The sequence below is a fragment of the Vombatus ursinus genome, unplaced genomic scaffold (assembly GCF_900497805.2).
Source record: "Vombatus ursinus unplaced genomic scaffold, bare-nosed wombat genome assembly UNPS02014813.1, whole genome shotgun sequence".
NCBI classification, from domain to species: domain Eukaryota; kingdom Metazoa; phylum Chordata; class Mammalia; order Diprotodontia; family Vombatidae; genus Vombatus; species Vombatus ursinus.
In genome coordinates, this window is record NW_020954591.1 from 35,937,404 (window position 1) to 35,965,294 (window position 27,891).

General features: G+C 37.5%; 1 protein-coding gene across 14 annotated transcripts; it reads left to right on the forward strand.

The window, feature by feature from the left end:
- MSANTD2 (Myb/SANT DNA binding domain containing 2) lies at positions 1 to 26,966 on the forward strand. 14 transcript variants are annotated; one of them, XR_003566695.1, is made up of 5 exons: positions 1 to 518; positions 20,165 to 20,420; positions 21,976 to 22,036; positions 23,555 to 23,880; positions 25,737 to 25,824. XR_003566695.1 is itself a non-coding variant. In XM_027835188.1 (5 exons), the coding sequence occupies exons 1-5, from the start codon at positions 6 to 8 to the stop codon at positions 26,587 to 26,589; spliced, it is 1,728 nt and encodes a 575-aa protein (XP_027690989.1). In that variant the 5' UTR covers positions 1 to 5; the 3' UTR covers positions 26,590 to 26,966. The 14 variants fall into 14 exon arrangements, 10 of the variants coding, with proteins under 10 accessions (XP_027690989.1, XP_027690980.1, XP_027690981.1 ...); XM_027835188.1 differs by lacking the exon at positions 23,555 to 23,880 and adding an exon at positions 19,600 to 19,644 and having other exon boundaries at positions 25,737 to 26,966; XR_003566698.1 differs by lacking the exons at positions 21,976 to 22,036; positions 23,555 to 23,880; positions 25,737 to 25,824 and adding exons at positions 16,066 to 16,155; positions 19,603 to 19,644 and having other exon boundaries at positions 20,165 to 20,203.
- The last annotated feature ends 925 nt before the right edge of the window (positions 26,967 to 27,891 follow it).

The following is a 27,891-nucleotide window of genomic DNA, read 5'->3' on the forward strand; positions in this document are numbered from 1 at the left end:
GGAAGATGGCTGCGCCCTGTGGCTCGGAGCTGCCCACCGACTCGCCACTGAAGATCCCGAAGATGGAGGTGCTGTCCCCGGCCTCTCCGGGCGGCCTGAGCGATGGGAACCCATCCCTGTCCGACCCTTCCACGCCCAGCGGCGCCTCCCCGCTCGGATCCGGCAGCGCGGCTGGCTCGGGGACAGCGACGGCGGCGTCTGGGGCCGGGGGACTGGGGCTGGGGGCCCGCAGCGCCGCCTCGTCCTCGGTCTCCTTTTCCCCCGGCGGCGGCGGCGGGGCCGCAGCAGCTGCCGCCGCTGCCTGCCGGGGCATGTCGTGGACCCCGGCCGAGACCAACGCTCTGATAGCTGTGTGGGGCAACGAGCGGCTGGTGGAGGCGCGGTACCAGCAGCTGGAGGGAGCCGGCACGGTGTTCGGCAGCAAGGCCCCTGGGCCAGCCATGTACGAGCGCGTGTCCCGGGCCCTGGCCGAGCTGGGCTACGAGCGGACCCCGTCCCAGTGCCGGGAGCGCATCAAGGTAACCGGCCGCCCGGCCCGGGGCAGCGAACCAGATACACTGAGAGAAGGCGGGGAAGCCGGCCTCGGGGGGCGGGGGCTGGGGCTGGGCTGTCCGCGGAGCTTCCCTCCGGGGCCGGGGGGCGGTTCGTATCCCCTCCGCCTTTCTCTTCTCCCCTTGGGGAGGGGACTTTTTCAGGAGGCCCGCAAGGCCTCGGGTCTTCTGGGTGTGAACTTAAATGTCCCTACCGCCGCCGCCCCCTTCTTTCTTGCCAATTTGGATGCTCCAGCTCTCCGAAGTTGGTGGGTTTTCATTGTGTGCTGAGCGGCGGTCCTCGCGCTGCAGGCGCCTCTCTCCCCCCAGCACCGGGGCCCCTTGCTTTGTTCCATACTGACGGGCTCCCAGGGTCGGAGGCGGGGTTGGGGAAAGGGAGAGGAGGGGGGAGATGAGCTCCCATTCTGGGTTTCCCAGTGAGTGGCGGAGCCATACTCACAAAAAGAGCTCTCTAGGACTACTGGCCTTTGTGTCAGTTGCAGTACCTCCAACTTGAGCTGCCAGCGGGGCTAGTAGGATTCCAGATGCCTTGGAAAGAGCTGCTGGCAGCCCAATCTTGTATTGTTACTGTGGCAAGTTAGTGGGCACAAAGATACCCAGACTTGGAATTTGGAAGGAATGTGGAGTGAGACTGTTGTTCCCTTGGCTTGAGACTTTCTAACATTTCTAATCAGGCCACTTCAATGAAAGCCATCCTTTTCCTCCTCTAGGTAGATACTGAGGTATATTTGTAGTAACAGGCAAAAAGCCTCATGAGTCTTGAATTTCTTTAAAATGCCATAGGCATTTTAATGTTTAGGTCCTTTTAATCTCGACCAGAAGTTTCACATTTGGGAAGGGTTCTTTACTAATTTGCAGTTTTTAAACCTGTGGGCTCCAGTTTTCTTGATACTGATATTAGTTGAATCAGTTTGTGATTACAAACCTATAGTGCCCACCGGAGTTAAGATTCAGATGAGGATCCATTTTCCCAAGCTTCCCCGAATGAAAGGCTTTCTGTTAATTTAGGGATGGTGTGCCTACTTCAACCCCAGGTTCAATAAAACTCTTAACATTTGTGACTGAGGCTGTTTTTCTCTTGTGTGTATTATTTGCTTATGGTTTTAAAGACAGTGAAAATTCTTTTTGGATTAGGGTCTTTTTTAAAGCCTATCTGATGGATTCAGAAAAGTATAATTTAGAAAATTTTGGCCATGACCAAAACCAAAGGCATTTCAAATCTTATCAAATACTGTTCTGGAACTCTGCCAGTTACTTCTTTTATTCTATGTTGATTTTATTCGTAGTGTCCTCGACTTTTTTTCAAAAGTCTTTTACTTCTGTTCTGTAAAGCATTTACTGTGTTCTGGGCACTGTGCTGGCTGCTGAGAATACGAAGTTTAAAAGCAACATAATCCCTCCTCAGCCCTCAAGGAATTTACATTTTACTTTATCTGCCCCATCGGAGCCCAAATAAGTAGAGGGGGTGTGAAGTGGGGGAGGGGAAGCAAAGCAATGATCAAAATTCAGTAGGAAAATTTGAGGGGGGAGACATTATTATTCCTATTGTTTTGTAAGAAATTTGAGCTACTATTATTAAATCTAACGAACAAGTAATAAATCTTTATCAGTATTTGATTCAGTCAGTTAATGGTCAAGGTCATTGAAGTTAGAAATTTGGGGAGATCCCAAATTTCTAATTATTAATACATTTAACAGAATTAATTAATCACTGTCAATGGTATGCAGTATACCATTCTCCAGTTTAAGTTCCCCCTTAGGGATACACCCAGACCCTAAAATCTGACCCATCTGAATTCTTTTGTAAGGGAATTCCAAGACTGATGGAAAATTGTTGAGCATGCTGTGCCATCATTGAATCTACTGAACATGAACAATTCCACTCTAAATCTAACCCCTGAAATATCCAAATATCATTCAATCAGTTTTCTCCACTGTCCCAGTCTGAGAGAGGTGAAGTAGTAAAGGAAACTCCACAGTCTTACTAATTTGGTTTAAGAAGATATATATATCCATACAAATGAGAATGGCCAAGGTGTCCTCTCAAACTCCTCATATATAGGAGGTTATTAAAAAAAAGTTAGACTTTAGTGTCCCTTAGTTCTACCAACACAATACTACTCATTCCTTTGAAGTTCTGTTCTGATGTCTTCAGTGCTGTGTGGAGGTGGTTCTAGGGTCTCAAAGGTTAGGCAAGTATAACACAAGTTCTTGTAGCTTCTGCCAAGTTGGGCAGGCTTTGGAATGTGTAATAACAGACTATATGTGTATTGTCCTAGAACTAGCCCAGTCAGACTCATCACTTTTTTAGTTACAGGAGGATTAATTTTTTCAGTCATATCAACTCTTGAAGATCTTCTACTAAATAGAGGGTTTGGGAACTTTGTGGAGGGAGTTACACCTAAGGAAAACAAATTCTTTAAGTATCAAAGTAGTACTACACTTGGAATTATTCCTAAGTTGGGCAAGCATAGCTAAACTGCCTCTGTTAATTACTTTGTTTAAAACAACGACAAAACAACCGAGACTTTACTAACAAAAGACTGGATAGAGAACTTTGATAAACTTGTGCTATACTGTTAGGACAGTATTCATTTTTAAATTTAAAAAACATGTTGAATTATACTACCTGAAAATCCATTCAGAAATAAATTCATCTCCTTGTAAAGACTTTTTAAGGGGAGTGATGGATTCTGCAAATTTGGCTTTTAAATTTTGATGCAAGCAAATGACTTGCAAAAAAAGGTGGAAAATGAAGGACTCCTTGCATGGATTAGAGTAGTTACCTGAGAACTTCTGATGAAAAAGAAATTTGTGAGGGGCAGCTAGGTGGCGCAGTGGATAGAGCACCGGCCCTGGAGTCAGGAGGACCTGAGTTCAAATCTGCCCTCAAACCAAACACTTGACACTTAACTAGCTGTGTGACCCTGGGCAAGTCACTTAGCCCCATTGCCTAATAAAAAGATTTGTGTAGGGCAGAAACAAAATAGGATGAATATAGTATCTATCCATGACATGTCAAATTACTGTAAACTGCAAGCCTTGGAGAGTTTAGTTTTCCAGCCAACTTAAAATCCATACTCTAGTCAGGTAAGGTGAATCTATCTACTTGATAATCTTTATCTCATCCTACCAAATAAAGACAAATATTGATCCCAGTTGGATGTAGCTAATAATAAGTTAGTTTTTTTCCAAGTAGTCTAATATTGTATTTCAAGGACAGACAGAATTTTGATCTGATGTAAATAGCTGGCTATTGCTGCATAGCTCTTATCTATTAATCTTTTGAAAATTATAAACTTAATTGCCACCAACACAAATAATTGAATAAACACACAAGCATCTTATGTAAAACTCTTAGAATTTTATAAATTAGAACCAAATGAATTAATACAATAAACCAGCAAAAATGTCCTGCTTATGCCCTTTTCCAGTTCCATCTGAAGTTCCACTAGCTTTGTCTTTGTCTTTTTACGACATTGTAGTCACTAATTGTAGTTCTGGAATCTTGCTTTGCATCGTTTCAAGTAGATTTTTCCATATTTCTGTACATTCTTCGTATTTATCATTTACATAACACCTGTTTAATGATGTAGATTATTATCCTAATCTTGGTGTGGAAATATTTCACAGTTTAACAAGATCTGACTTGATTATTCTGAAAAATATTTATTTGCCAAAAAGATGAAAATTACTGTTTTTAGGTGGCCTAATCTTGAATCCAGTCTTGTTCTTTGCAAGCCCATTTATTCACATCCATTTATTGACGGAGTACTCTGAATATATTTAAAACACAAGTTTCTCTGGGTGATCCAAAGAAATATACTTGAATACTTAAATAACTCCGTGGTCTCCTTGATAAGAGATGCTTTCTTAAACAGTAACGGTTGCTGCATAGCCATGCTTCTTATCCTGTGCAGTTCCTGTCCATGACCTCATAGAAGGACAGGTCACCACAGATGAGCTCCCCACCTTTCTCAACCCAGTCTTCCTCTAGGTTTGTAAACATCTTTTATGTAAGAGTGTACATACTATTAGCGTATATGGTGTACAGCACTAGGGCTATGCACTTGTAATCTAATAAAATAAATACCTCCTTCGACTGAGTATAAAATTGTATTTACTTCTTTTAAAGTATCTTCAGATTTATTGTCTCATTTGATGCTTATGAAAGCCTCCTGAGGTAGTAATTTTTCCTGTGTTCTTTCAGTTTAACTGAATTCCTCCCTAGAGTAAGTTTTGGGAATCTATTTGGGAAAATAACACATACATGAAAAAGATGAGTAACAATACAAGTCAATGAATTCACAAGGTGTCTTAAAGCAGTGCATGATTAAGTTACAGTAAAGGCTATTTTCAGAAAAGAAGAGATAATGTCACAGTTCATACTATGTTAGCAGTTCTTGGCTTTGACACTTTACTCAAACTTTGAATTTATAAAATCATTCACTATTGAGCCAGATGCTGCATTCACACTTCTAGTCAGTTAATCTGATGAGCTGCAAAACTCATTCTCAAGTCCCATGTTTTTGGGCATTCTCCAAAAATTTGCCTCTTGGGAGTTGGCTTTATGTCCATGAAACAGATGTGTACTTCTAGCTTGCCACAAGATGAATGCAAGGTGAATGTATGACCTAAAAAACTTGTCTTTAATGGATCAACATTATTTGCTTAAGAACATGTTTAAAGATAATGGGGTGGGGTTTCTTCTTACCAATCAAAATGGATGATTCTTAAGGATAATTTTTGGATTAATTAAAAATAATTATTACAATACCCAGAATAATTTTTGTGATTCAGTAAACAAATCACCATTTTGCCTAAATTTTAAGTATCATGCCTACCCATCCTTTTGTGAGAATCAGTGCTTTTTTCTTTTTTTTTTTTTAAATCAAAGAAAGATGCTTAGGGCCAAAATTTGCCCTTGTCCTTGAACATGTGGATTCTACAAAAACCTTCTGCCTTATGATGAAAAGTTTTCCAAGAACTGTCAGGTACTATCAAAGTATATGTGATTTAATCAAATTGGTTACCTCTACTAAAATTTTTGCCTGTTCTACTTCATTTAATCCCCTGACATCACCTATAAGTATATTCATTCTTAGGCTTGCCTGTTAATGATGAGTCTGAAAGAGATGTAGTGAATGCCCAGGAAGAGTAGACTATTTAAAATATTGTTTCATAGCTTTTTTAAACTTTTTTTTTTTAGAACTTATCAAGAGTTTTCTCTGTGTAGAAGTAAATTGACTTGCCAATCATATCTTATTTGTGAATGAACAGGATTCTGGGTTTGATTCTTTTTTTTTTTTTTAATTTAAATAAAAGAAAACTGGTGAAGTATAGAATTAAATACATTTGTGTTCTATTTTCAGAAAATGTAGTATATGAAAAATAAATTTGGGAAGGACATAGATTTGAGAATTAAATTATAGTAGTAGTTTTCCTTTTACAAAATAATGTAACTCATTTTTTTTATGCCACACACCCCTTTGAATCCTATGGAACCTTCTTAGAATGGTTTTAAATACAGAAAATACAATACATGGGATTACAAAGGAAACTAATTATGTTGAAATACAATTATCTTTTTTAAAAAATCATGTATCCCAGGTTAAGACTGCTTGCCTTAAATATTGTGCTTACGTAATTCATTTAAAATCAGTTTGTAAAAATTCATATAATAATAGTACTGCATCATTTTATATAGCCTTTTACAGTTTACAAAATACTTCAACATAAATTATCTCATTTTGTCTTTACAATACCCTTTTTAGATAGATAGGATATTATTTCAGTTAGATACAAGGAAACTTAAGACTCAGGTTTAGTGATTTGTCCAAGGTCACTGGACTTTTCAAGAACAAATCTATTGTGTAAAATGAGACTTACTTAAGTATAATGACCTATTATAGTTTGAGTGCCCTGACCTGTTGTATTCAGCAAAGTGATATTAGTTTGGGGCTATTGAAAAAATTTTCACTTTGGCTCTGCTTTTTAGACCTTAATAAGAATATACCATCCATTATTATTAGAGATCACCATTTAGCAAGGACCTAGTATACAATCAGTTTCAGATTTTAGGCTTGATTTTGAAAGTCCAGGAAGCCAGAACAGAATTATTAATTATTAGTCTTAATTAAGTTGCCTATAAATTGATCTAAGGAAACCAATCAACTCTAAATTTTGGAATAGTAGATTATATACAGGCTTCTTATTTCTCCTTTGTTAACTTTGTCCATTTCCTTAACACTTTCATTAGAGGGTATCATAATAACTGAAATTTATATCCAGTCAGATGTTGGCTAATAATGCTATCATATTGACCTGTACTCATACTTCATAGATTTCTTAGGGCAACATGAAAATCTTTGAGTATAAGAAGTTACTTTTCTAAGTTAAAAATGCAAATGCAAATAAATGCTATATATATATGTATAATGCTTAAATGCCATAGACTTTTGAATAAGTAAGCTTATAATTGGTTATTATATTTGCAGAGGTGGGTTAATGTCAACCACGTATGCTCTTACAATATGATAACTGTTGCAGTGATTTTTCTACTCTGTGGTAGAAATTGTTTACCAAAATGTTGACTTCTCCATGTAAAGTTAAGGAGTGCTGGATTTAGAGTCAAGGTTCCTGGGTTCAAAGTCTGGCTATTCCTCTTACTACCTAAGTGACCTATAGCAAATTGCTTTCCCTTTCTGGGCTTTGGTTTCTTCATCTGCAAAATGAGAGGGGGGGGGATTGGACTTGGCCCCTTCCTTGGCACCTTCCATCTCTAATCAATGATCTCTGTAATTTAATGAATTGGTTCTAATTTGCTTATTTTTCAGCTTAGCTTAGTTTAGCTTCATCTCTGTATGTCTGTTTTTCCTACATTACCTGAATAACGGAAAGATGACCATTTCTTTAAATTAGTCCAGTTTCTCCATTTGTTAAAAGAGAGCTCAATGATATCCCACAGAAATGACACACATACTTCTCCCAGTCCCCTAAAAGCTTAATGTAGTGCTATGCCATATTGTTGCTTCCCAGTATCTGTTGTCCCTGATTAGTTGACACTCCACTATTAAACATTTTTAATAGTTACTTTTATTATTATAAATTTTTATATGTATGTTTCTAGCCCCTTTTGTAACAATAGTGTATTTGAAACTGTGAAATGACACTATTCCTGTAAAGCAGAAGTTTAACTAAATGTAGTTAAATAGAGTTATACCCTTTCTTTTGTGTACTTTATGGTTACATTTACATGAAGACTTTATTGTAAGTTGTATTTTTAAAATTCATTATAGTATTTATATTTAACTCTTCTTCCCATTTCTCTGACTAAACCAAATGTCTTTTTAATTGATCTTAGTGTTATTAGGAAGAATCAGTTTTGGTTAAAATTCACTTTAATTCTAACATCTGCACATTTTTTTCCCTACAATAGAAGACTTGAATTGTGGTTCAAGAAGGATACTGACAGATTGAAAAGTGTCTTGCTTTTGATTCTGACCTTTCGGCTACCTACTTTGGTAGTTGGTGGTGCAGTGAATAGAACATTAGGCCTGGAGTCAGGAAGACCTGAGTTCAAATCTGTCCCCAGGCATTACTAGCTCTGTGACCCTGGGCAGGTCATTTACCCTGGGAGACAGTAGGTGTTTAATCCTTGACTGCAAAGTAGTAATCATAATGGCTCCTGCTAGGGAAGAGCTGTTGAGGATCATATGAAATAGTATTTGTAAAAGTGCTTAGCACAGTGCCTGGCACATAGTGGGAGTTCTATAAATGCTTATTTTCATCCTTTCTCTCTCTCCCTATTTTAAAATGTCAGGAATTTATAAACATAATTTAGAGTAACTGACACAATTTGAACTTTTTTAAAGAGAAGAGATTGTTTTATATCAATATTCAGAATGTTCTTCAGACCAATGACCTTTATTATTCATAAGGCCTAGAAATTGATCTTTTATGTTTTTTGGGTATATCGTGAAAAATTCCAGTTTTCTATGCTGAATTAAGCATAATGTACCTTATTTTATCTAGTGAGTATTTCTTTCCACTATGTAACAGCTGGGTTGTAAGCTAACTAGCAGCACAATTCTAGCTTCTTACTATAATTAAGCTTTGATCCTAGCTTTATCTCTTACAATCTAGTAGGAGTAAGAAGATGTGTACACAGATAAATGTATTTCACTTTAGAATATAAGTGACAAGTGCACAAGAAGGAGAACAAAGTGGAATCAGATGAAGAAGAGATCATATATAATAAGGGAGATCAGAGCTGCCCTAGGTTTGCTGCTTATAACCTGTATCACCTTGGGCAAGTCATTTAACCTTTCTGAATCTTGGATCACTCATCTGTTTAAAAAAAGAGAGAGAGACAATTGGACTAGCTGTTTGCTCAAATCTCTCTATCCTGTGATCCCAAGTCGAGGTGTTGGTGCACTCTTCTTTTTGATCCTCTTGCCCAAGTCTTGGAAATCTCCACATTGAAGATTTCCAAGTTTTCTAATGTCATTTCTCTGGTGTCAGGATCCTTGCTTGAATTATGCAAAACAACTCTTCACTAAAAATTATCTTTAATTCATGGGTGACAAGTAGTGTTGGGGTCCCATTGCCCTATTATAAAAACATAGACAAAGTAAATTAAAAAAGAAATAATTATGTACTTTAAATGAAAGAAGAAAAGTGACAGTTAAATTTTGGGTGTTGTAAACATTGCTGTTGTAGGTTAAAAAAGTCCCTTTAGTCAATGACCAAGAAGCACTAGACAATACTATAATGGTAGATCAATGGTATTACATTTTTAGGTGCAGCTGATGGTACAACAGTTAGCAGAGAATGAGAGTCATTTAAAATTTAATTATCTCCTTTTCTATACTTGCAGTGTTTTAGGTAGCAATATTAGGTGTGTTTTTAGTAGATATCAAATTTATAATAGGAGCATCAACATTTTTTGATTGAATATTACTGACCTGCAGGGTACATGTGTAGAACAGAAGATATACATATAGTAATGTATCAGCATACTTACTCTTTAGTATTTGTAGAAAGATCTAGCAACAGTGCTGAGTAGGAAGTTTGAGACCAGGTGGCAAAAGTTATCTTCTAATTATTGACATAGCTACCTGTTAGTGATGACTTGTGAAGTAGCTGAAAGGTCCAGAATGTCTCAGATGGTTGACCTCATCTGTTCTCAATGTATGTGGTCATTCAAGAGTTCATCTCCCAAAATAACTCTTACTTTCAAGAGGGTCCCTTAAATATTAACTCAAACTTGCAAATTAGGTGTGGGCTGTGTGTACTTCACTGCTGGTACTAAGTAGCTAAGAAGTCAATTAGTAATATATGTATGTATGTGTATGTATATATACACATATATATTTGAAACATTCAGTTTATGGAATGTATGTTTGCTTATTCATTACTGCATTGTGTATATTTTGTTGGGATTAAATCAGAATGACAATGTTGATGTACATATGACTATAAGGAACCACTGTGATAACTTCATAGGGTCTGTAAGCCTGCCCAGTTGGGAACCCCTGCTGTGCTCTATCAGTTTGATTACTTTTCTCCATCTTTTTCTACCAGAATCTCTGTCCTGGTTGAAAATGTCACATTAAGAATAGCATACTCTTTATTCCTGCTCCTTTTTGTATTCAATTTTCTTCATTTCTGTTGAAAATATATTTCATAATGCTTGAGCTTCTCTATTGTTTTTCTAGCAAGTGTTCAGGTAAATTACCTTATCATTCCTTTATTTTGTGCCTTGAAAGTATTGATGAAGTACTCAGAAAGTATCATGATAGTTATTTTCTTCCTTATAAAGCCCTCTAATAAATCCTTATTATAAAATCTCTACCGGCATAGTTCAGTAGAACAGAGAACCTAGATTTGAATTCCAGGTTTTCTACTTACCTGTGTGTGAGATACTTGGGGCAAATTACTTCACATTTCTGGTACTTAATTTCCTTATCTAGAAAATGAAGAGTTTGGATTAGATTAGAGGTTTTTAACCTGGGGACTGTGTGTGTGTGTGTGTGTGTGTGTGTGTGTGTGTGCAGATGTATTTCAACATAATTAGTTCCTTTGAAATTCTTTGTATTTCATTTTATGCCTTTAAAATACATTCTACGAAGGGATTTCTAGGTTTTACCAGTCCCCAAAAGGCATCTTTGACACAAAAAAAGTTAAGAACTACTGGATTAGATTAATTTAAAGGTCTCTTTCGGTTCTAAATGCTGTGGTCCTATGATCATTGTTTCATTGAGGGAAATCAGAAGTTGAAGTGCATGCCTGATATCTTTTTCTTCCTTATTGCCTTAAAAATATTAAAAGAACACTTGTGATTAGCTCTTGAGCAACAGAGGATATCTTATTTATAGTAGTTAATAGTCTATTTTCCTCAAGGATTCTCTGAGCATTCAGAATAGACAGACCTAATGAGGCCAGAAAACTATACCAGTACCCACATTTTTAAACCAGCTAACTCAGGAGGAGGATCAGGCATTGACGGGTTATCAAAGATGGCTTTGGAGACTGAGGAATTGGATTCAAATCCTACCTCTGGTGCCTGGTACTACCTGTGTAACTTGGGGCAAGTCACTTAATCTCCCTGAACCTCAGATTCCTCATCTGTAAAATAAGGAAAAAGGATTAAATGGCCTGGGGGGCCTCTTCAAGCTCTAGATCTATAATTCTGTCAAAAGATTTTATGACAGAAGAATAAACAGATATCTAGGAGTAATGGGTGTTATATCTCGTGAAGACTATGGTGACAACTGAAGGAAAAATGAGGAAATAGGAGCTGTAAGTAAACTTGCAGAGAGGCAGATTTAAATGTGGTATAAGAAAAACTTCCTTATAATCAGTAACATGGGTTGCCTCCGAATATAGTAGGTTTCTCCTTAGTAGAAATTTTAAGCAAAGACTGTACTCATGTATGGATTCTTGTAGAGGAGATTTTTGGTCAGATGTGAGTTGGGCTAGATGGACTCTGAGGTCCCTTCCAACTTTATGAATAAGACTGGTTATGTCATGTATGCTGCCTGAATAATTTCAGTTCTGGACAGTTCCCCATAGTTAATAAAGCCGTAAACGGGAGAATCCTTTTGACAATGGTTGTCATTTTTCTACCTGACCGTATAAAATCCAAGAGTAGAAATCAGCTGATTCCTTCTTCATCTTTGTAGTAAGGATAGCTATTTTATCTTTTTGAGTTCCTTAACCCATGTTTCAGATATAAGAAGCAACTAGGTTTGAATAACTAGGTGATAACTTATTGGAGACTATTGTAGAGCTCTTTTATGCTTTAGGTAGGGTTCAGATTACATGCTCTCTAAAGTCTCTCCCAACTTTGAAATATCATGATTCTACAGCCCTTACAGGTTAGCAACCTTCTTAGAATTAAAATATAGTACTTCATTGCTAAGGAAATGGTTATCAAAGATTATAGATACTGTCTAAAGAGTCTTCCTTGTTGCCATTTGCTTTGAGGAAAATAATTTATTTACTTGTTACACTTATGCTATTTTTCCTACCCTTTCCACTTCTACTTTTCTTAAGAGGTATTAGGGAGTTCTTATCGTCTCAGATTTTGTGTTGTAGTATGACAACAATAGTGTAGCAGAAGAACAGAGAGAGATAACCAATTTGAGTTGACTATAGATATAAGAAAATTTTCTGCTAATAATGACTTTCATTTCTTAATCTAGAAAAATTCTGTTTCTTCCCTCTGTTAATCTTCCCTTAATTTAAAATTAGCCTCTAAGGAATTTTTTAAAATTCTTAAATATTTAAAAAATCTTTTTTAATTCTAAGGAATTTTTTAAAAATCCACAATCATGATATGACTATTAAACATTGTCATCTTTTAGTACTAGCCAAAGTCCTTTTGGGGAAGTGTCTACTTGATGTAATTGGAGCCTGTGTTGCAATCAGAAATTCTCTTATCCCTCTTCCTCCCCTGGAAAGGGTTTTTAAAAAATTATATTGTGAATTTGCATAGTAAAAGAGAAATTTGGCAACTCTTACAGCCTTTGCAGCTGCAAAATCCACCAGTTCCTAGACATCAACAGCCCACAAGAATTAATCTGGGAGACAACCCTGGCTCTCCCTCAGGGTGTGGAGGCCTGGGCAGCATGGCGATGGAGACCTTTGTGAAAGATATCAAGCCCAGGATTTAAGAACCTGAATCTCATCTTCATTGTGCTAGAGACAGGCCGAGTGACCAAGACAAAAGACATGAGGTGAGGATCTGCAAAGTAGCAGACAAAACAGGTAGCATCAATATATCTGTTTGGGATGATACTGACAACCTGATCCATCCTGGGGACATTATCCGACTCACCAAGGTGTATACTTCAGTTTTAAAGGATTTCTGACCCTCTACACTGGCCATGGGGGTGATGTACAGAAGATTGGAGAGTTCTGTATGGTTTATTCTGAGGGCCCCAACTTCAGCAAGCAGACCCTGAGTAGAGTGCCCAGCAGCTCCCCAGCAAGATGATACAGAACGACAGCACCTCCTCCACTTCCCAGCCAGCAGCTGGCCTTCCTGCAGCCTCTCCAGCCTCTGAGAGTCAGAATGGGAATGGCCTAACCACCCCTCTCCCAACCCTGGCCCAGGCAGTGATCCCCATTCACCCCATGTCCCCCTTCACCCCACCAGTACATGAATCACTGGAAGTCAGCTTAGCCACAGTCTGCTTTTGCTGGCACTCCAAGCCCCTCCTCCAACCCTGTCAGCAACGGCAAAGAAATCCGGATGAGCAACGAGAGATAGGGAGACACTTTTCCTTCTCACTCCCTGAGGACAACCCTCTTATATGTCTCCCTACTAAGAACAAACACTGACTCTTGGGAGCTAGTTGTGTATATGGTGGTGTATTTTAGCCCTAAGCCTTCTAGGATAACATAGGAGGGGAATAGTATTCTTTTACCTTATTTCTTAAGCTGATGCCCCTTACTCAAGTGAGAATGATGTCTCCTTTTCCTTCACTCTGAGCTCTCTAAACCTCTTCTAATATTTTTAGAAACCACACTTGGAGTGAACTTAACTTGAGTGTGTGTGATAAAGGGGACTGACCTCTGCCCTCCCCTAATAAATATTTCCACCCTGAGGAGGAAAATGGAATTTAGCTGGCTTTGATTAAATTTACTTATACACCTTCACCTGTTCTTCTCACCATATCCAGTCTTTGCTTATCACTGCCTAAACTAGTCTAAGAGAACAGATATCTATCTGCAGCAATTCCCTGAAGCAATTCCACATCACTAGGATTAATAACCTGTTTGTCATACTGAAATTAGAAGACAGATTATGGCTTTACCATTGTAACTGCTTAGGAGGGTAGACAAAATTTATTTAAATTTGCTTATCAGTGGAGATGAAAATGTCTGTGAAATTACCATGCATTGTATGTTAGGTCATTCCAAAATATTTCACTATTCTGAATATCCTTACAAATAATTTATCCAAAATAAAAATTGAATATTGAAATCAGATAACTGATGACATATTATATTGGATAAATCACGAAGCCACATAATGAATTAATTGGCAATAACATTTAATTGGTGGAACAGGAAAAAAATTTCTTGCCCAGCAGGTATTTCTGTACCTATAAGTTATGAAAATATTTTGCATTAAGTCATAGTATACACGTCTACTAGTAAAATTTTTTTTTGTTCTGCCAGAGAACAGGAGAATTTTTGCTGTTTGCCCCTAGATGCTGTTCATTCTGAGCAGTCTGTTGATAGGGTTCAATAGGTAAATTGAACCCAAACTGACTCTTTCAAGGTTTAGAACATGAGTACTGTGACATTGGGTCTTTTCATTTGTAATAAGGCAGGTTAGCATGAAGGCCTATTGGGCCTCTTGCCCACATGCTATACTGTTTTCTGTTAGAAAGATTTAGGTGATCTAGAGAGGGAAAAGGAAGAGCCAAGAGTCTGTTGGTTTTTTTACATACACATACACACACTCTCTCTCTCTCTGTCTCTCTCACTCACTTTACATTTTAGTCAGTAACTTGACATGTTGTGTTAGGTGTTCAAAGACTCCAGCACTACATTGGTTTTTCCTCATAATGCAGTTTTATGCTCAAATAAGTGACAGAGTGGCATAGAGGTGATTATCAGCATCATGATATTATACATATAACTGCATTAAAAAGATAGGGGAGCAGGGCAAAACTTGGGACTTTAATAAACCTTTTGCTAGTATGGATAGATTTTGATGTTGAGCTGCTGATAGGTAGAACTCCAAAAAATGCATGAAGTAAAGTGCCAGAAGTTTGTACCCCATATTCGTATCATCTTTCTTGCCCATATTGAAATAAGTTTGTTTTCTCTTAACAGTTGCTAATTGAAACCTTTCTTTTTCTGAAACTTTGGTGATGACACCGAGAAAATGTGATGAAGAAAGAACATTTTAGTATGACCTAAAACAATAAAGATTTTTTAAAAAAGATAATTCTTAAAAATAACTAACCAGGCAATCGGTTAATTTTTACCTCCTTTTGGAAAAGTCTGCATCTTAATTTTTATGAATAAGGATATGGGAAAATTAATCAGCTGGCATCGTTAGAAAGCAGTGACCTTAGTCCAAAGCTAGGGAAATAATCTAAAAATGACATATGATTTGGTGCCTTTAAGAATTACAGCTATTTTAGCCTTAGGTATTTCTTCAGTTCTTAGAAAATAAATTCCTGGATATTTTCCCTGTGCTTGATTTTTCCTGATTTTAATGAAGTAGAGAATCCATGTGATTTATAAGGATATGTTTAAGAATAAAATATATTATATTTTTAATCATTTGGCCAAAAAAGGGAAACTACATGGATAACTTTCAGTTGGCAGAGGGTTAAGATAAAGTATACCTAGTCCCCATCTAGTGTGGGTAGTTCTATAACTATCATTGAAAGCTTATTTTACTACTTGGTTTTTTATTTTTATTTTTTTAAACAAGCGTTTCCTACTATTACAACTCAGCTTTCCTTCCTGCAATTCGACTTTATTTTTCGTCTGATATCTGACACTAACAAGAATGATCATGCCAAAATCTTTCAAACAACACATTTACCTGCGTGTGGCTATTGTGGCCCACTCTTCCTACTTCTTATTGGATGCTCTTTCACCTGTAGCCATTTCTCATAGATCAGTGGTTTTGTCATGGTAATTGTTTTCCGATTATATGTAAAATGGGGCAAACTTTGAGAAAATAATTGTGCTAATAGCAGAATTGGTGACACTCCACCCTGTTTTATGAATTTGCTTAATTCCCTTTATTCTCTGCCAGGCTTGGGAAGAATTTATTTCTTTTCACTTCCTGAAAATCCAGGAAAGGATTATAGGAGATATGAGGGAAAATGAGACCCACTCCCATCCCAAAAGTATCTTGTATAATGTCAGGGAGGGCTGTGATGAAACCACTGCCCTACTTGTAGATCTTATTTTTCCAAGCTTTTCATTATTTTATTTGCCCTTTTCTGAACTCTACAATTTCCCTCTCTTGTAGCTGGTGCGATGCCCAGAACTGAATGCTGTGCTCCAGCTGTTGCCTCACCGGTGCTGAATAGAGAGGAAGAGCCACCTTCATAGCTTACATGTGATTCCTCTGCTTATACAACCCAATACTGGATTTACTTATTTTGGCAAGAGAGTTGCATTGTGCACTGTATTTAATGTTTCGTGTACTGTAACCCTGGGTCTTTCTCTGCATTGCTACTGTTAAACCCAAATCCTGCCAATCTCAATTCCTGCCTCTGTTTACTCCTCAGATAGACTGCTTTGCATTCATCCACAATGAATGTCATCTTCTTGTTCTTTCATTTTCTTTTCTTTTAATCTTAAAATTGACCAAAAAATTAACTCAGTTCTACAAGTTGTCAGTCATCTTTTTCTCCCTACTTTGGTAGTGGGGCATTTTTCAAATCTTTTCTTTGATTCTCACCTTTTTTTTAATCCTCAAATAATTGGCATAGTGGACATCAATAAAAAGTTCACTTGGCATTTCTTCTAAACTTAGTACTGAAGCACTCACACCTGTGATTTGGTCATCTGATCAAATTGGTATTTTAGTGTTCATATAGTCATAATTTAAAAAAAAACTTGTTCAAGATACAACGTAATATGTGACTGTTAACAATTTTCTCTGTGGGAACAATCATGTATCTATATAGTTTTTTGTGGAAATATCTAAATATCTGGTAGTAGCTACACTGCCTTTACTCCATTTTGGATATTTTCTGTAGCCTGGGAAAAGTGAATCCTCTAATAGGTTTAAGTAAATTCTCTTCCCCTAAATTTTAATTCACTTAAAATTTTTTTCTGAACCTACGTTACTTTGACTTCTGAGATGGGTAAAAGGGAGAAGGGAGGAAGGAGGCCAAGAGAGAAAGAAGCATCTCTTCTTATAGTTGAAATGACTTTCCTAAGAAAGGCCAGAATTAGGTTCTTGCCAGATATGGCCTGTCAGCAAATGAGGGGTGAGGCTTCTCCCTGAGAATCATCAAGGTTCACATTCTCAGATTCTGTAATGTTGTCATTTTAATGTCAGGACTCAAACTAGGGCATTTCCCTAAGTTCTTTTATTTATTATAGTATGTATTTTTTATATTGTATCCCTTAGATAATCTTTTGTAGTTAGGAAGGTCTACTTTTTTCTGGTCAGGATATATGTGATAAGAGTAGGAATCTCCTTCCCTCCTATTTATCCACCCCAGATCCCCTGGCTTAGCTATATCACAGTGTTTCTCATAGGATTAGACAAGCTGATTTTCTGAGTTTTAATGTTTCCTTCAAGTCTGGAGACATGATCTGTCTTGATGAACGTGCCTTACATATGTTATATGAAAAGTATGAAATCTTCTTGGTTCTTGGGTCCATGCTGGAGATCAGCAAGGCAGTTCTGCCTAAACATTTCTTGAAATATGTACATTTCTTGAGAGAACTGAAGCTGTATTTACCTGGAGGCAGTGTGGTACAGTGGAAAGAATACCAGCCATGGAATCAGAAGACCTTGGTTCAAATCCTGTCTCTGATGCTTGCTACTTGTGTGCCATTTGGTCACTTAACCTCCCTGGGCCTCAGTTTCTTCATCTGTAAAATAAGGGGGTTGGAATAAATGGCCTCTGAGTTCTAGTTCCAGATCTATGTTCCTAACTAGTTTTATCATTCTTATATATCAAATTCCCAATCTGATATTTGCTTACTCAGCATCTTCAACACTGAAATCAAATAATTCTTTTCTACATCAGCTATTGCAAGCAAGTATATAGCAATAATTGTTAGGCCCTCTTGTTTGAAAGAAACCAAGTCATCAGGCCAATATTCCATAAGCAAATCTGAGACTTCTCAACCATTGTGTAACTACTAGACTTTACTGCTTTCTTCATGCTTATTTACATAAACCGTATGAAATTTCAAGTTTAGCTGACTACAATTTAGTGGTTACACAGATGGTAAAAGAGCCTGTTTTGTGGTTTCCCACCATATTTGGTATCAGAGATTGGTGGCTTTTCTTAGGTCTGTATTTTATCCTGGCGGTTTTGATGTGGCTAAGTTACCTTTCTTTAGAGAGATGACATTAGTATTATTCCTTGGTTTTCCAAATTGTTGTCAGTGATAGTTCTGGCTCTAGGATGTAGTGAATATTTTCTTTGGGTGACTTGAAAGAAGTGAGCAGTGACAGGGTTTCTGTCTCCATGTATGGCCTTGAAGGGTGAAAGGAATATGGTTGGACATGTCCATTTATGGCCCTACAAGGGGCTGGATAGGGGTTTTTTGGAGACAGGAACAAGACATTGTAAGATTTTTTTTTTAAGTTCCTGGGGATGTTTGTAATTCAAATTCTAATCTTTGTAAGGAGGGCAGAGTTCGCTGGGGTGGGGGAATATTTTGAGGTTTGAATGAGAGAACCTTTGAAGGCACTTGTCTTCTTTGGTTCAAAAGCTTGTTCATTGACCATTTTCTAAAGTCCAGATTTCTGACTTAAGCCCTCGGCAGTCTTGGAGCCTAAAATGCCAATTAAGAAGGTTGTGACTAATGGAATTGTGTTTGTGCCCCTGGTAAAAAGGACTCTTTAAAGGACTCTTTAAAGAGTTCATTTGAGGTGCCAAAAGAGATCCTGAAGAAGGTTGAATTAAGTAGAGAGGTGGTTATGCAGGGAATAGGCTAGTATTTAGGATGGACTATGCAGTTCATCATCTTTATCATCTTTTTATACTTACCATTGTTTATTCCGCATGTCTAGCTTCAAGTGACATATTTTGAAGTAAAATCTTCTGTAGGTTGCCCATCATTGTTTGAAACTTATTGGAGGCCCTATAAAAGGTTATCAAGAGTTTTGGTTGGAATAGATAATATATTGACTTAAGGGATTTAATCTTATATCTAAAAGAGAAATTTACAGTCACACTAATGCCTCCAAATTAATTCTGAAATGAACCAGCAATGCATAGTTGAATATAGAAGTACTTGGAATTTGACAGGGAATAAGGGTGGTAGTAGGGGATTGTCTCTTAGGCAAACTGCCCATGAAGTTAAACATAACAAAACAGAATGGATATTGGAAGGATTGCAGTTGGGGAGGGGTAGGAATCTAGCTAACTAATTTGGGAGTTGGTACCAAGTCTTTAGTTTACCCTTTAAAGTAACAAACTGTAAGGTATACCACTTGGTTATAAGAAATGGTGTTGGTAATCAGAAATGAGATAAAGACCATCCAAATAACAGCCCCTGTTCTTACAAAATTGAAAAGGTTGAACTCTAGAAGACAATAACCTAAATGTATCTGTGTACTTGTATAACATTTTCTTTTGTATGTATAGTAATGGAAATAAAATAAAATTCCTTTCCAACCCACTTTAAAAAAAAAAGGTAATTAGTGACCTTTATTTGTTTATTTTAGTTGACAGTTTGGTCTTAGAGTAGATTGTAGTATATTAGGTTCATTATTATACCTAGGTATTAGAGTACTAATTCTTGATAATTGATATGTTAGATTGGGAATTTGGCGTATTATTGATTTGACCTCTATTTTAAATTTCAGCAGCTTCCCAAGAGACAGAATGAGTTAGTAAGGAATACAGACTATGTAAGTAATATATTTTACTAGCTAATTAGTTTAGGCAATTTTTTTTTTAACCTGTATTCCTCCTTAACCTAGAGTAAGGAAGGTTGTATTCTTTACTTTGGGGAATCCTCTTCTCTGTCCTCCCTTCCCTCACCTTTTTCCAAATTCTGGGCACAATAGCAGCTGTACTCTTTCTTCTGTGGCAGGTGTGCATCCTATTGGCTGGCTGGTACTTCTTGGTTGTTTTTTAATGGGGGAGGAGGGATAAAATGTGTGTATCGGGTACATGCTATGATGTAATGTTTTTTGTTTTATAATGGATAATTAACTGCAAAACTGTTGTTTGAATTGTAATGTGTTTGAGTTATTGCTGAATATAGTATTTTTCTAATATAATGAATGAAAATGAAATCTAGCATTCCTATAACAATGTGTCTGTGTTTGTTTGTTTGTGTCTGTTTAATAGTAATTAATATCTGTGGTCCATACCTGGAAGAGGAAGTACAGATTTAAAGGAATAACAAAAGACTTTGTGTCTTAGACCCTTCGCAGGTGTTACAGTCGGGTGAAAGAACATGGTGTTGGGAAAAGAAAGAGCAGTTACACATTTGAACAGTTGGAACAGGTGTTTGGTCAGGGAGGATGGGATGCTCAGCCCTGCCAGCCTGTACTTATTAACAGTAGTGGCTTGTACCAGGAGCTGGAGTCAGATGGCAGCACTATGGAGGATTATTCACAGGAGGACTGGGGAAACCACAGTCAGGATCTACATGGCTATCCAACAGATCAGGAATTGGGTAAGAGAGCCATTATGTACCCTTATGTGTATACTGCTATAGATAATCCTGGACTATGTCCTGGTACCATTCCCACTGTTGGCACTAGATGGTAACCACCTTTTGTGGGCAGATATGTGTAGCCCCAATTGGCCTTAAGCTTCCATCTATAGCATGGTTTGTTGTTTGTTTTTTTTTAATTGATAATTAAGGTGTCAGCAAGATTCCTGATATCATGGAAGACTTTTGAATTTAAAACAATTCAATTTTAAATGTAGTATATGGTACCTGTATCCTGTAGTTCCAAGATAATTACAAAGTTTATTGGCTATTGGATTCTGTATTGTTTAAATTTTTTTTTCTTCATTTGAACAAAATACTGAAATTTTGATTGTCCTTTTTGGCTTTTGAACTTAAATACGGATAAATGTCCCTGTTAGGCTTCAACCTGACTGAAAAAGTTGAGTTCTTCAATTTATTCAAAGGACCATTTGAATTAAATTATTTACCATATGCTTATTCCAGTTAGTTAGTAGTATGACTATAAGTAGCCTCTGTAACTTGAGTATAAAGTTTATGCACATGATTATAGAAGTTAGAAATAAAAAACTTGTTCCTCAAATCTAGATCCTTTGAGCCTGATCAAGAGAGTTTTTTTTTTTTAACATTTAACTCTCTGATCACTGTTTTATGAAAGAGCCCTTTTGCAACCACTATATATCAACTAAGTTATATGATAATAACTTATACTTTGGCCACAATTCTCTTACCTCATGTTGAGGTAATTAAGAGCTCTCTATGAAGTTAATCTAGAGCCATCCACACTTTTGTGATAAGCTTAGCATGAACTCCTTAGCAGATAAAGTCTAAATACACTGTTTATGTAAAATCCTGATGGCAGAAAAGTACTGAATGAAAAAGCAGGAATTGGAAACTGATTTAATTCTCTGTTTTAAAATGAAAAATGTTCAATAGTTGAATGAGGAAGAAAAAATGCTAAATGGAGGAAAAGGTCTTGATATAGTAGGAAAGAAAAAAAGATAATTTACTTAAATTGCAGAAAGTATTTAACCACATTTTATTTTTCAAGCACATTAATAAAGGTTAATCTTGGTGTCCTGTGACTCTTGTTTTGTTCTTAGAGGTTAATTCACTAAAACCTTTGAAAAAAATTACATATTATACATTTGGGAAGTCTTTTAATATTGGAGAAATAATTGCTTTGGAAAATCTACGTGGAAAATCTAAGTTGAACAGAATTGTTTTCATTCTTGTACTTTAAAATCATGTTCACAGTGAAATGAAGCTTTAATCTCCTAGCTAGAAATCCATTGGTGACCTTGAAGAATCTTGTACATGTAGAGCTGGTTTCTGATCTTGCATATAAATGTATGCATCTCATTATTTGGGAGATATATTTATAAATCTGGCATTGAACTCCAACAGTGACACTAGAAATTAAGGCCTAGCATTTGAAAATATGGCATCAACAGTAAAGATAGTTACAAATCTGCATAAATATATGTCATGGCTTAGCAAAATATAATTCATCTTCAAATTCATCTTTGCCTTTCAGATGAAATGCCTGTCACAAAGAGAACATTAAAAATAAAACAAGAGTCTTCTGAAGAAGCACAGTAAGTAGCTGTTTCACTTTGCCACAAAGTGCATTTCCCTAGGGATGGCAGACGTTGGGAGAAATTCAGAAACTCCTTGATATACACATGTGTACAAAATCATAGCCATACCATTAAAGAAGCACGTTTATGCATCTCTTGGCTTTCTCCATATTGTTATCCCTAGAGGTCGTTGTCAAATGCTGGGAAATCTACATCTGAAAAGGAGAAATTCATTATTAAATGAAAAGGTGTGTGTTTGTGTCTGCTAGAGTGTGTGGGTGTGGAATACATTCAGAAATGAAGCAGAAGGGTCTTGAGACTAGGTGGAAAAGTTGTGGGACAAAAAGGGCTCAATTCTTCTTTTACATCTTACGTTGCATTTTGTGTAGACAAATGGCCTACTTGCTCAGTTGGGAAGCAAAGAAAGCAATTAGTAGAAAGGAGAATGAAAAAGGCTAGGAGCCAGGGCCCTTTGATGATGGCCCCAATGACCTCCTTTTCCCCCAAGAGCCTGGTATTTTCTGTTATGTTAAATATTTCAACTCTTTGGGACCTCAGTAACATGTAAGTGATTTATTCTTTTTAATGTTTATGAGTGCTGTGTTAAGTCTTATTACTGTTGAGCAAAAAAGTGAAGAGACAAAAAATTATGGGGAAGCAAAAGTTCCCAACCTGTAATCTTGACATCATCTGAGAAGATGATGGAAAGAAGTGGAGAGAAAATGGCAAGAATAAATTGCTGTGGTAGTGATCAGTGTAGTGAAGAGAGACTAGGTACTTTCCTTTGGAATCTCCCCTTCCCCTGCCTTTGACAGCTGCCCTGCTTCAGCTTCTTAGGACAATCCCACTAAGACTAGAACATTAACCACTGACTGGATGCCATAGCTAGGGGGTGGGTAGCGAAGTTTGAACTAAAGATCTTGAGCAGCCTTGTGAGGAAGTAAATACCTTGTCACTAGATGTCTTCAGGTAGATGTTAGATGACCACTTGTCAGTGATATTGTACAGGGCATTTATTTTTCCTTAGAGATATTAAATTAGAGGACCTTTGAGATCACTTCCAAGTCTAAGATCCTATTATTTTAGGGGCAGCTAGGTGGCACAGTGGATAGAGCTCCGGCCTTGGAGGCAGGAGGACCTGAGTTCAAATCCGGACTCAGACATTTGACACCTACTAGCTGTGTGACTCTGGGCAAGTCACTTAACCCCGATTGCCAAAGCAAAAAAAAAAAAATCCTATTATTTTAGTGGCCAGTTCTGATTAACATTTTAATGAGCTGTTCAGAAAATTGCAATAAAATGAGGACAAATAATTTTAAACTCAAACTCAGTAAGTTTGGAGCTACCCCTTGACTTAGATTTAGGTCTCATCTTTTATGTATGGAACTAAAGTGTCCCAAAAGAAGGGAAACACTTTATTTCCACAATTTTTAAAGTGAAGTTTAACAAGTTCTTAGTCCATCCTTCCCCATACCCCACCCCACTCCCAAAAAAGCCATTGGCTCTTTCACTAAAATGTCCCACCTCTCCCTTTAGCTACCAGAGATCTACAGGGGAGGCCCTGCAGTTGGTGTAACTGGGGCTGAACTCAAACTGCACAGAATCGGTGCCACCAGCCTCAAACCACCTGAACTTTTCCCGTTGTTGGAACTCCGGAGTCCAGGAAAAACGACAAACAGATCGCAGGGACTGTTTGAATAACTCTGGGTCTAGCTCCCCGTTTGTGCTCCATAGCTCCGAAGAGCTGGTGTGAGCCCTAGGAGCTCCAGGCTGAGATCAGATCAGCAGGGCAGGAAACTGACCGGCTCTGCAGAGATCTCCAAGCTGTGCCGCCTCCTCTCTCCAGGTCACACCCCCACACGGTGAGAGATTTGAAGAGGTTCCTCTCAGGGTGTTCACTCGGCAGTGTAGGGGTCTGTCCAGAACTGCTCCCTGCATTGTCTGACTGCAACATTACTGATGGTGTAGGGCTGTGACAATGCTAAACAAATTGTCTTCATTTGTGAAGTTGTATTATGTTCCCCTGTAAACACAGGAGGGCTTAACTAGGTTAGCTACCATAAGTTGCAGTAAAATATGCCATCCTTCAACCATGAAGATGATGCTACCCAACGTATCATCAGAAGAATGTGTGCTTTAAGTTCTTTTTCATAAAAGAAATGGTTTTATGTTAAACCATTCAAACTCTGTTGCTTGGTCCTCCTTATGACCTAATAAAATTCCTTTGAAAGATAGCAGACTGGGATAAGGGATTTTCAAGACTGGCCATGGAACAGTTTTTCTCTATTCGAAGCTAATTTGCCTATCTAGAAATAGAATCCTGGACCTTGGCCTTGAGAGCACCAAGAACTGTAAAAACAATCATTATTAGGTGCCTACTAGCTTCCAGTACATATGTTAAGGAATAGGTGTTATTTTTTAATAAAGCAGCAAATGAATCTAGATGGGACATTTCATCTATTTGGAACTATGAAACAAAATAAACAAAAGTGCCTCCACACTGAAGGTCTTTGACCTCCAGAGGAAGATAATGCAATTATGAACTCTATCAAATGAAAGACAAAAGAGGATAGGAAAAGATTTGATGTGAGATCATGTGTAGTCTGGGAACGATACACGTGGATATCCCTCAAAGAGTGTTCAATCTGATAGGAATGTCTCAAAGGGTCACAATTCTCTCTCCTCTTCCTCCAAAGAGCTGCTAATAAATCAGGCGTTCGCGTCTTTACTCTTTGCCTTTGTTTGACTGTGTGTGAGTGTGGTAGTCCAACATATTGCTAATTGAATCTACTATTTATATATAGTTAAATGATTCCTGTAGAATGGTAAATCAGTATAACTGATGAATTCCCTTAAAACAAAGGTCTTAGCTACTGCTATAAATGAGATCAACCAAGGAAAGAATTCAACCTACTACATCCCCTTGACCAACCCAGCATGGAGTATTTGCAACTTCAGGTTAAACAACATGTGAAATAAGAATTTCCCAAGTTTTCTCTTTTGTCTTGTGTGTTCCAGCAATTTCTTTACTGCTGCTGTGTTTTACAAATTCTTTCCCAGGACAATCTTAGTGCATATTTTCAGCTGTGTTCCAACACTCTTTAATCTTACTCCTAATGTCTATTTTTGTTAGGATTAATGGCTTCTATTGAATGTAGGTCTTTCCCACATAGATTCATTCTTATGGCTTAATATTGTGCTAAATCAACTAACGGTGGTATTAGTAAGACATTGAGGTGGTGGTGTATTTTAACTCATTTTTGAAAAAGCAAGAAAATGCTATCTTGTTTTATATCTGTTTTTGGTCCAAGTACTTGAATAAGTCACATGACAGGTGCAGGCCAAGTAAGTTTGGTTTAATGTATCAGAAATACCAGGTTTGGACTATAAATGATTTTAAGTGGTAATAAATATGTTTTCACATACAGCATTTCTTACTGTCACTCAGGAATGAAAGCTCATAAAACTCACCATTAACTTTACATTACTGATAGCTACTTTTTGATGTATTGGTGACTTCTGAAATCTGAATGTCTTATTTTACAAAAAAAATTTTTTACTAAGTTGGGTTGTGCCCAGATTAGAGAGGTAATTGAAGTCTGCCCATCTCTGCTTCTTTTAATCCCACAAAGGGCAAATTTTTCTCAGACCTGTTTTATATGAGAATTGTGGTACTGTGATCCTCTGTCCACCTGAATTTTTTTGTTTCTCCTTTTAGGAAGCGTGACATTATGCAAAATATTGTGCAGATTTTGGAATCGGTACAGTTAAAATGGGAACTGTTTCAGAGCTGGACAGACTTTTCCAGGCTCCATCTTTCTAACAAACTGGCCATTTTTGGCATTGGCTACAACACTCGTTGGAAAGAGGATATCCGTTACCACTATGCTGAAATCAGCTCCCAGGTGCCTCTTGGCAAGCGTCTTCGGGAGTACTTCAATTCAGAGAAACCCGAAGGCCGGATCATCATGACACGAGTACAGAAAATGAACTGGAAAAATGTTTATTATAAATTCTTAGAAATCACAATTAGTGAAGCCAGATGCCTGGAGTTGCACATGGAGATTGACTGGATACCCATTGCCCACTCCAAGCCAACCGGTGGGAACGTTGTTCAGTATTTATTGCCAGGAGGCATTCCCAAAAGCCCAGGTCTTTATGCCATTGGCTATGAAGAATGTATTGAAAGGCCACTTTCACCCCACTTGGAGCATCGTACCCAGGACGTAGGAAAGGAAGCCCGAGGAGACACAGAGACTCTTTCATCACAAGCCTCTTTACAGGTGGACATGGAGTCTACTCGAATTATCTATTGCTACCTTGGGATTGCCGAGGTTCGGACTCTGCAGCAATGCTTGTTTTTACATTTCCAAGCAAACACCAAAACCTTCAGTAAAGATTGGGTTGGTATCAATGGTTTTTTGTCTCAGAACTGCATTGTGGAACCTGGTGTGTCCCCTAAGTCCATCTATATCAAATTTGTGGAAGTAGAAAGAGACTTTCTTTCTGCTGGCTCTTTAGTGGAGTGCCTGGAAAAAGCCATTGGATATCCCTTAAAATTTAACAACTGATTTCCATCCTTCATAAGGATTTGGGTTTTTGTCTCCCTTCTTCCTCCCCTTATCTGCCTCTCCCATATACCCACTGCCATTGGACTCTTCATGGAAATTATCTTTCCACAATTGGGCCAGTACAACTTTAAAGGAATCAAAGTGGACTTCGAGGAAGAAGCAAAGGAAAAAAAAAAAAAACACTCCTGCAAAATGCTCATTCTGAGCAAGCAAGACACAGTAAACTTGCAGGGTGGGTCAGCTGGTTTTTTTTTTTTTTTTAAACAAAAATTTTTAAAACTATATGGATTTTAGAGCCCTGATATAAACAGCTGTAGGTACATTCCACATTGGACCGAACTTATACTTTGAGTTTCATATTAAATTGAAAAACTGTATTTTTTTTTCACAATGTTTCATTTTTACACATCTCTCTATGTCTCTATATAAGTGTTATTGACAGCCCTGAATAAATAAGCAATAGATAATGGCAAGTTAAATCTTGACTCACATTAAATGAAACTTTCTCAATATCATTCTTAGCTACTATTACATATAATTTAGAGTTCCTTTTTTAACCTGTTTTACTATTTACAGCCAATGTTGCCTAAAAAAACCCCAACACTTTATTTTGTGATATATTCACTTTACTAATTGTGTTGCCATATCAACTTTTTTTTTCTTTTTTACATTAAAATAATTCATGGTCTTTTGGAGTAATAGTTGGGCTTTTTGTAGCACAGTGATTTCCCCTAAGCAGCTGGAACTATAAGCTCCTAAATTTGCTGCTTAGAGCACATAGGACAAGGGCAAAAGTGGGTATCTTGCCTTTTTGTAAGACTTTAATTCCTCACTGGCTACTATTTTTATGTGGCAGAGTATGCTGTAAGCTTAAATTAGTTTTTGCCACAAGAGGGGGTATTTCTCAATTGAACAACATTTGAAGGAAGTTATGATGTGCAAAATAATATCCTAAGTAATATGGGAGGTATAAAAGTTTAATAAATGCGTGGGCCTTCTTCATGGTGATTACAATCTAAGAGGAGTGTACAACTCTACCATACAAATTCCTGAGAGGCACAAATCACTATGTTCAAGGAAAGAAAAATATTTCCCCATTGGGCAGACAAGGGAGTACTTCATAGAGGAGTTGCTATTTGAAGTGGGTCTTAAAAGATAGGCAATATTTCAGTAGGTTGAGAGGATGTTCCAGGTGTAGAGAACAGCATGAATAAGACACAGAAAGAGGGAAAGCACCTGGCATGTACGAAGTTAGTCAACAGTCAGGCATTGAGGATTTATTAAGCACCTATTATATAGCAG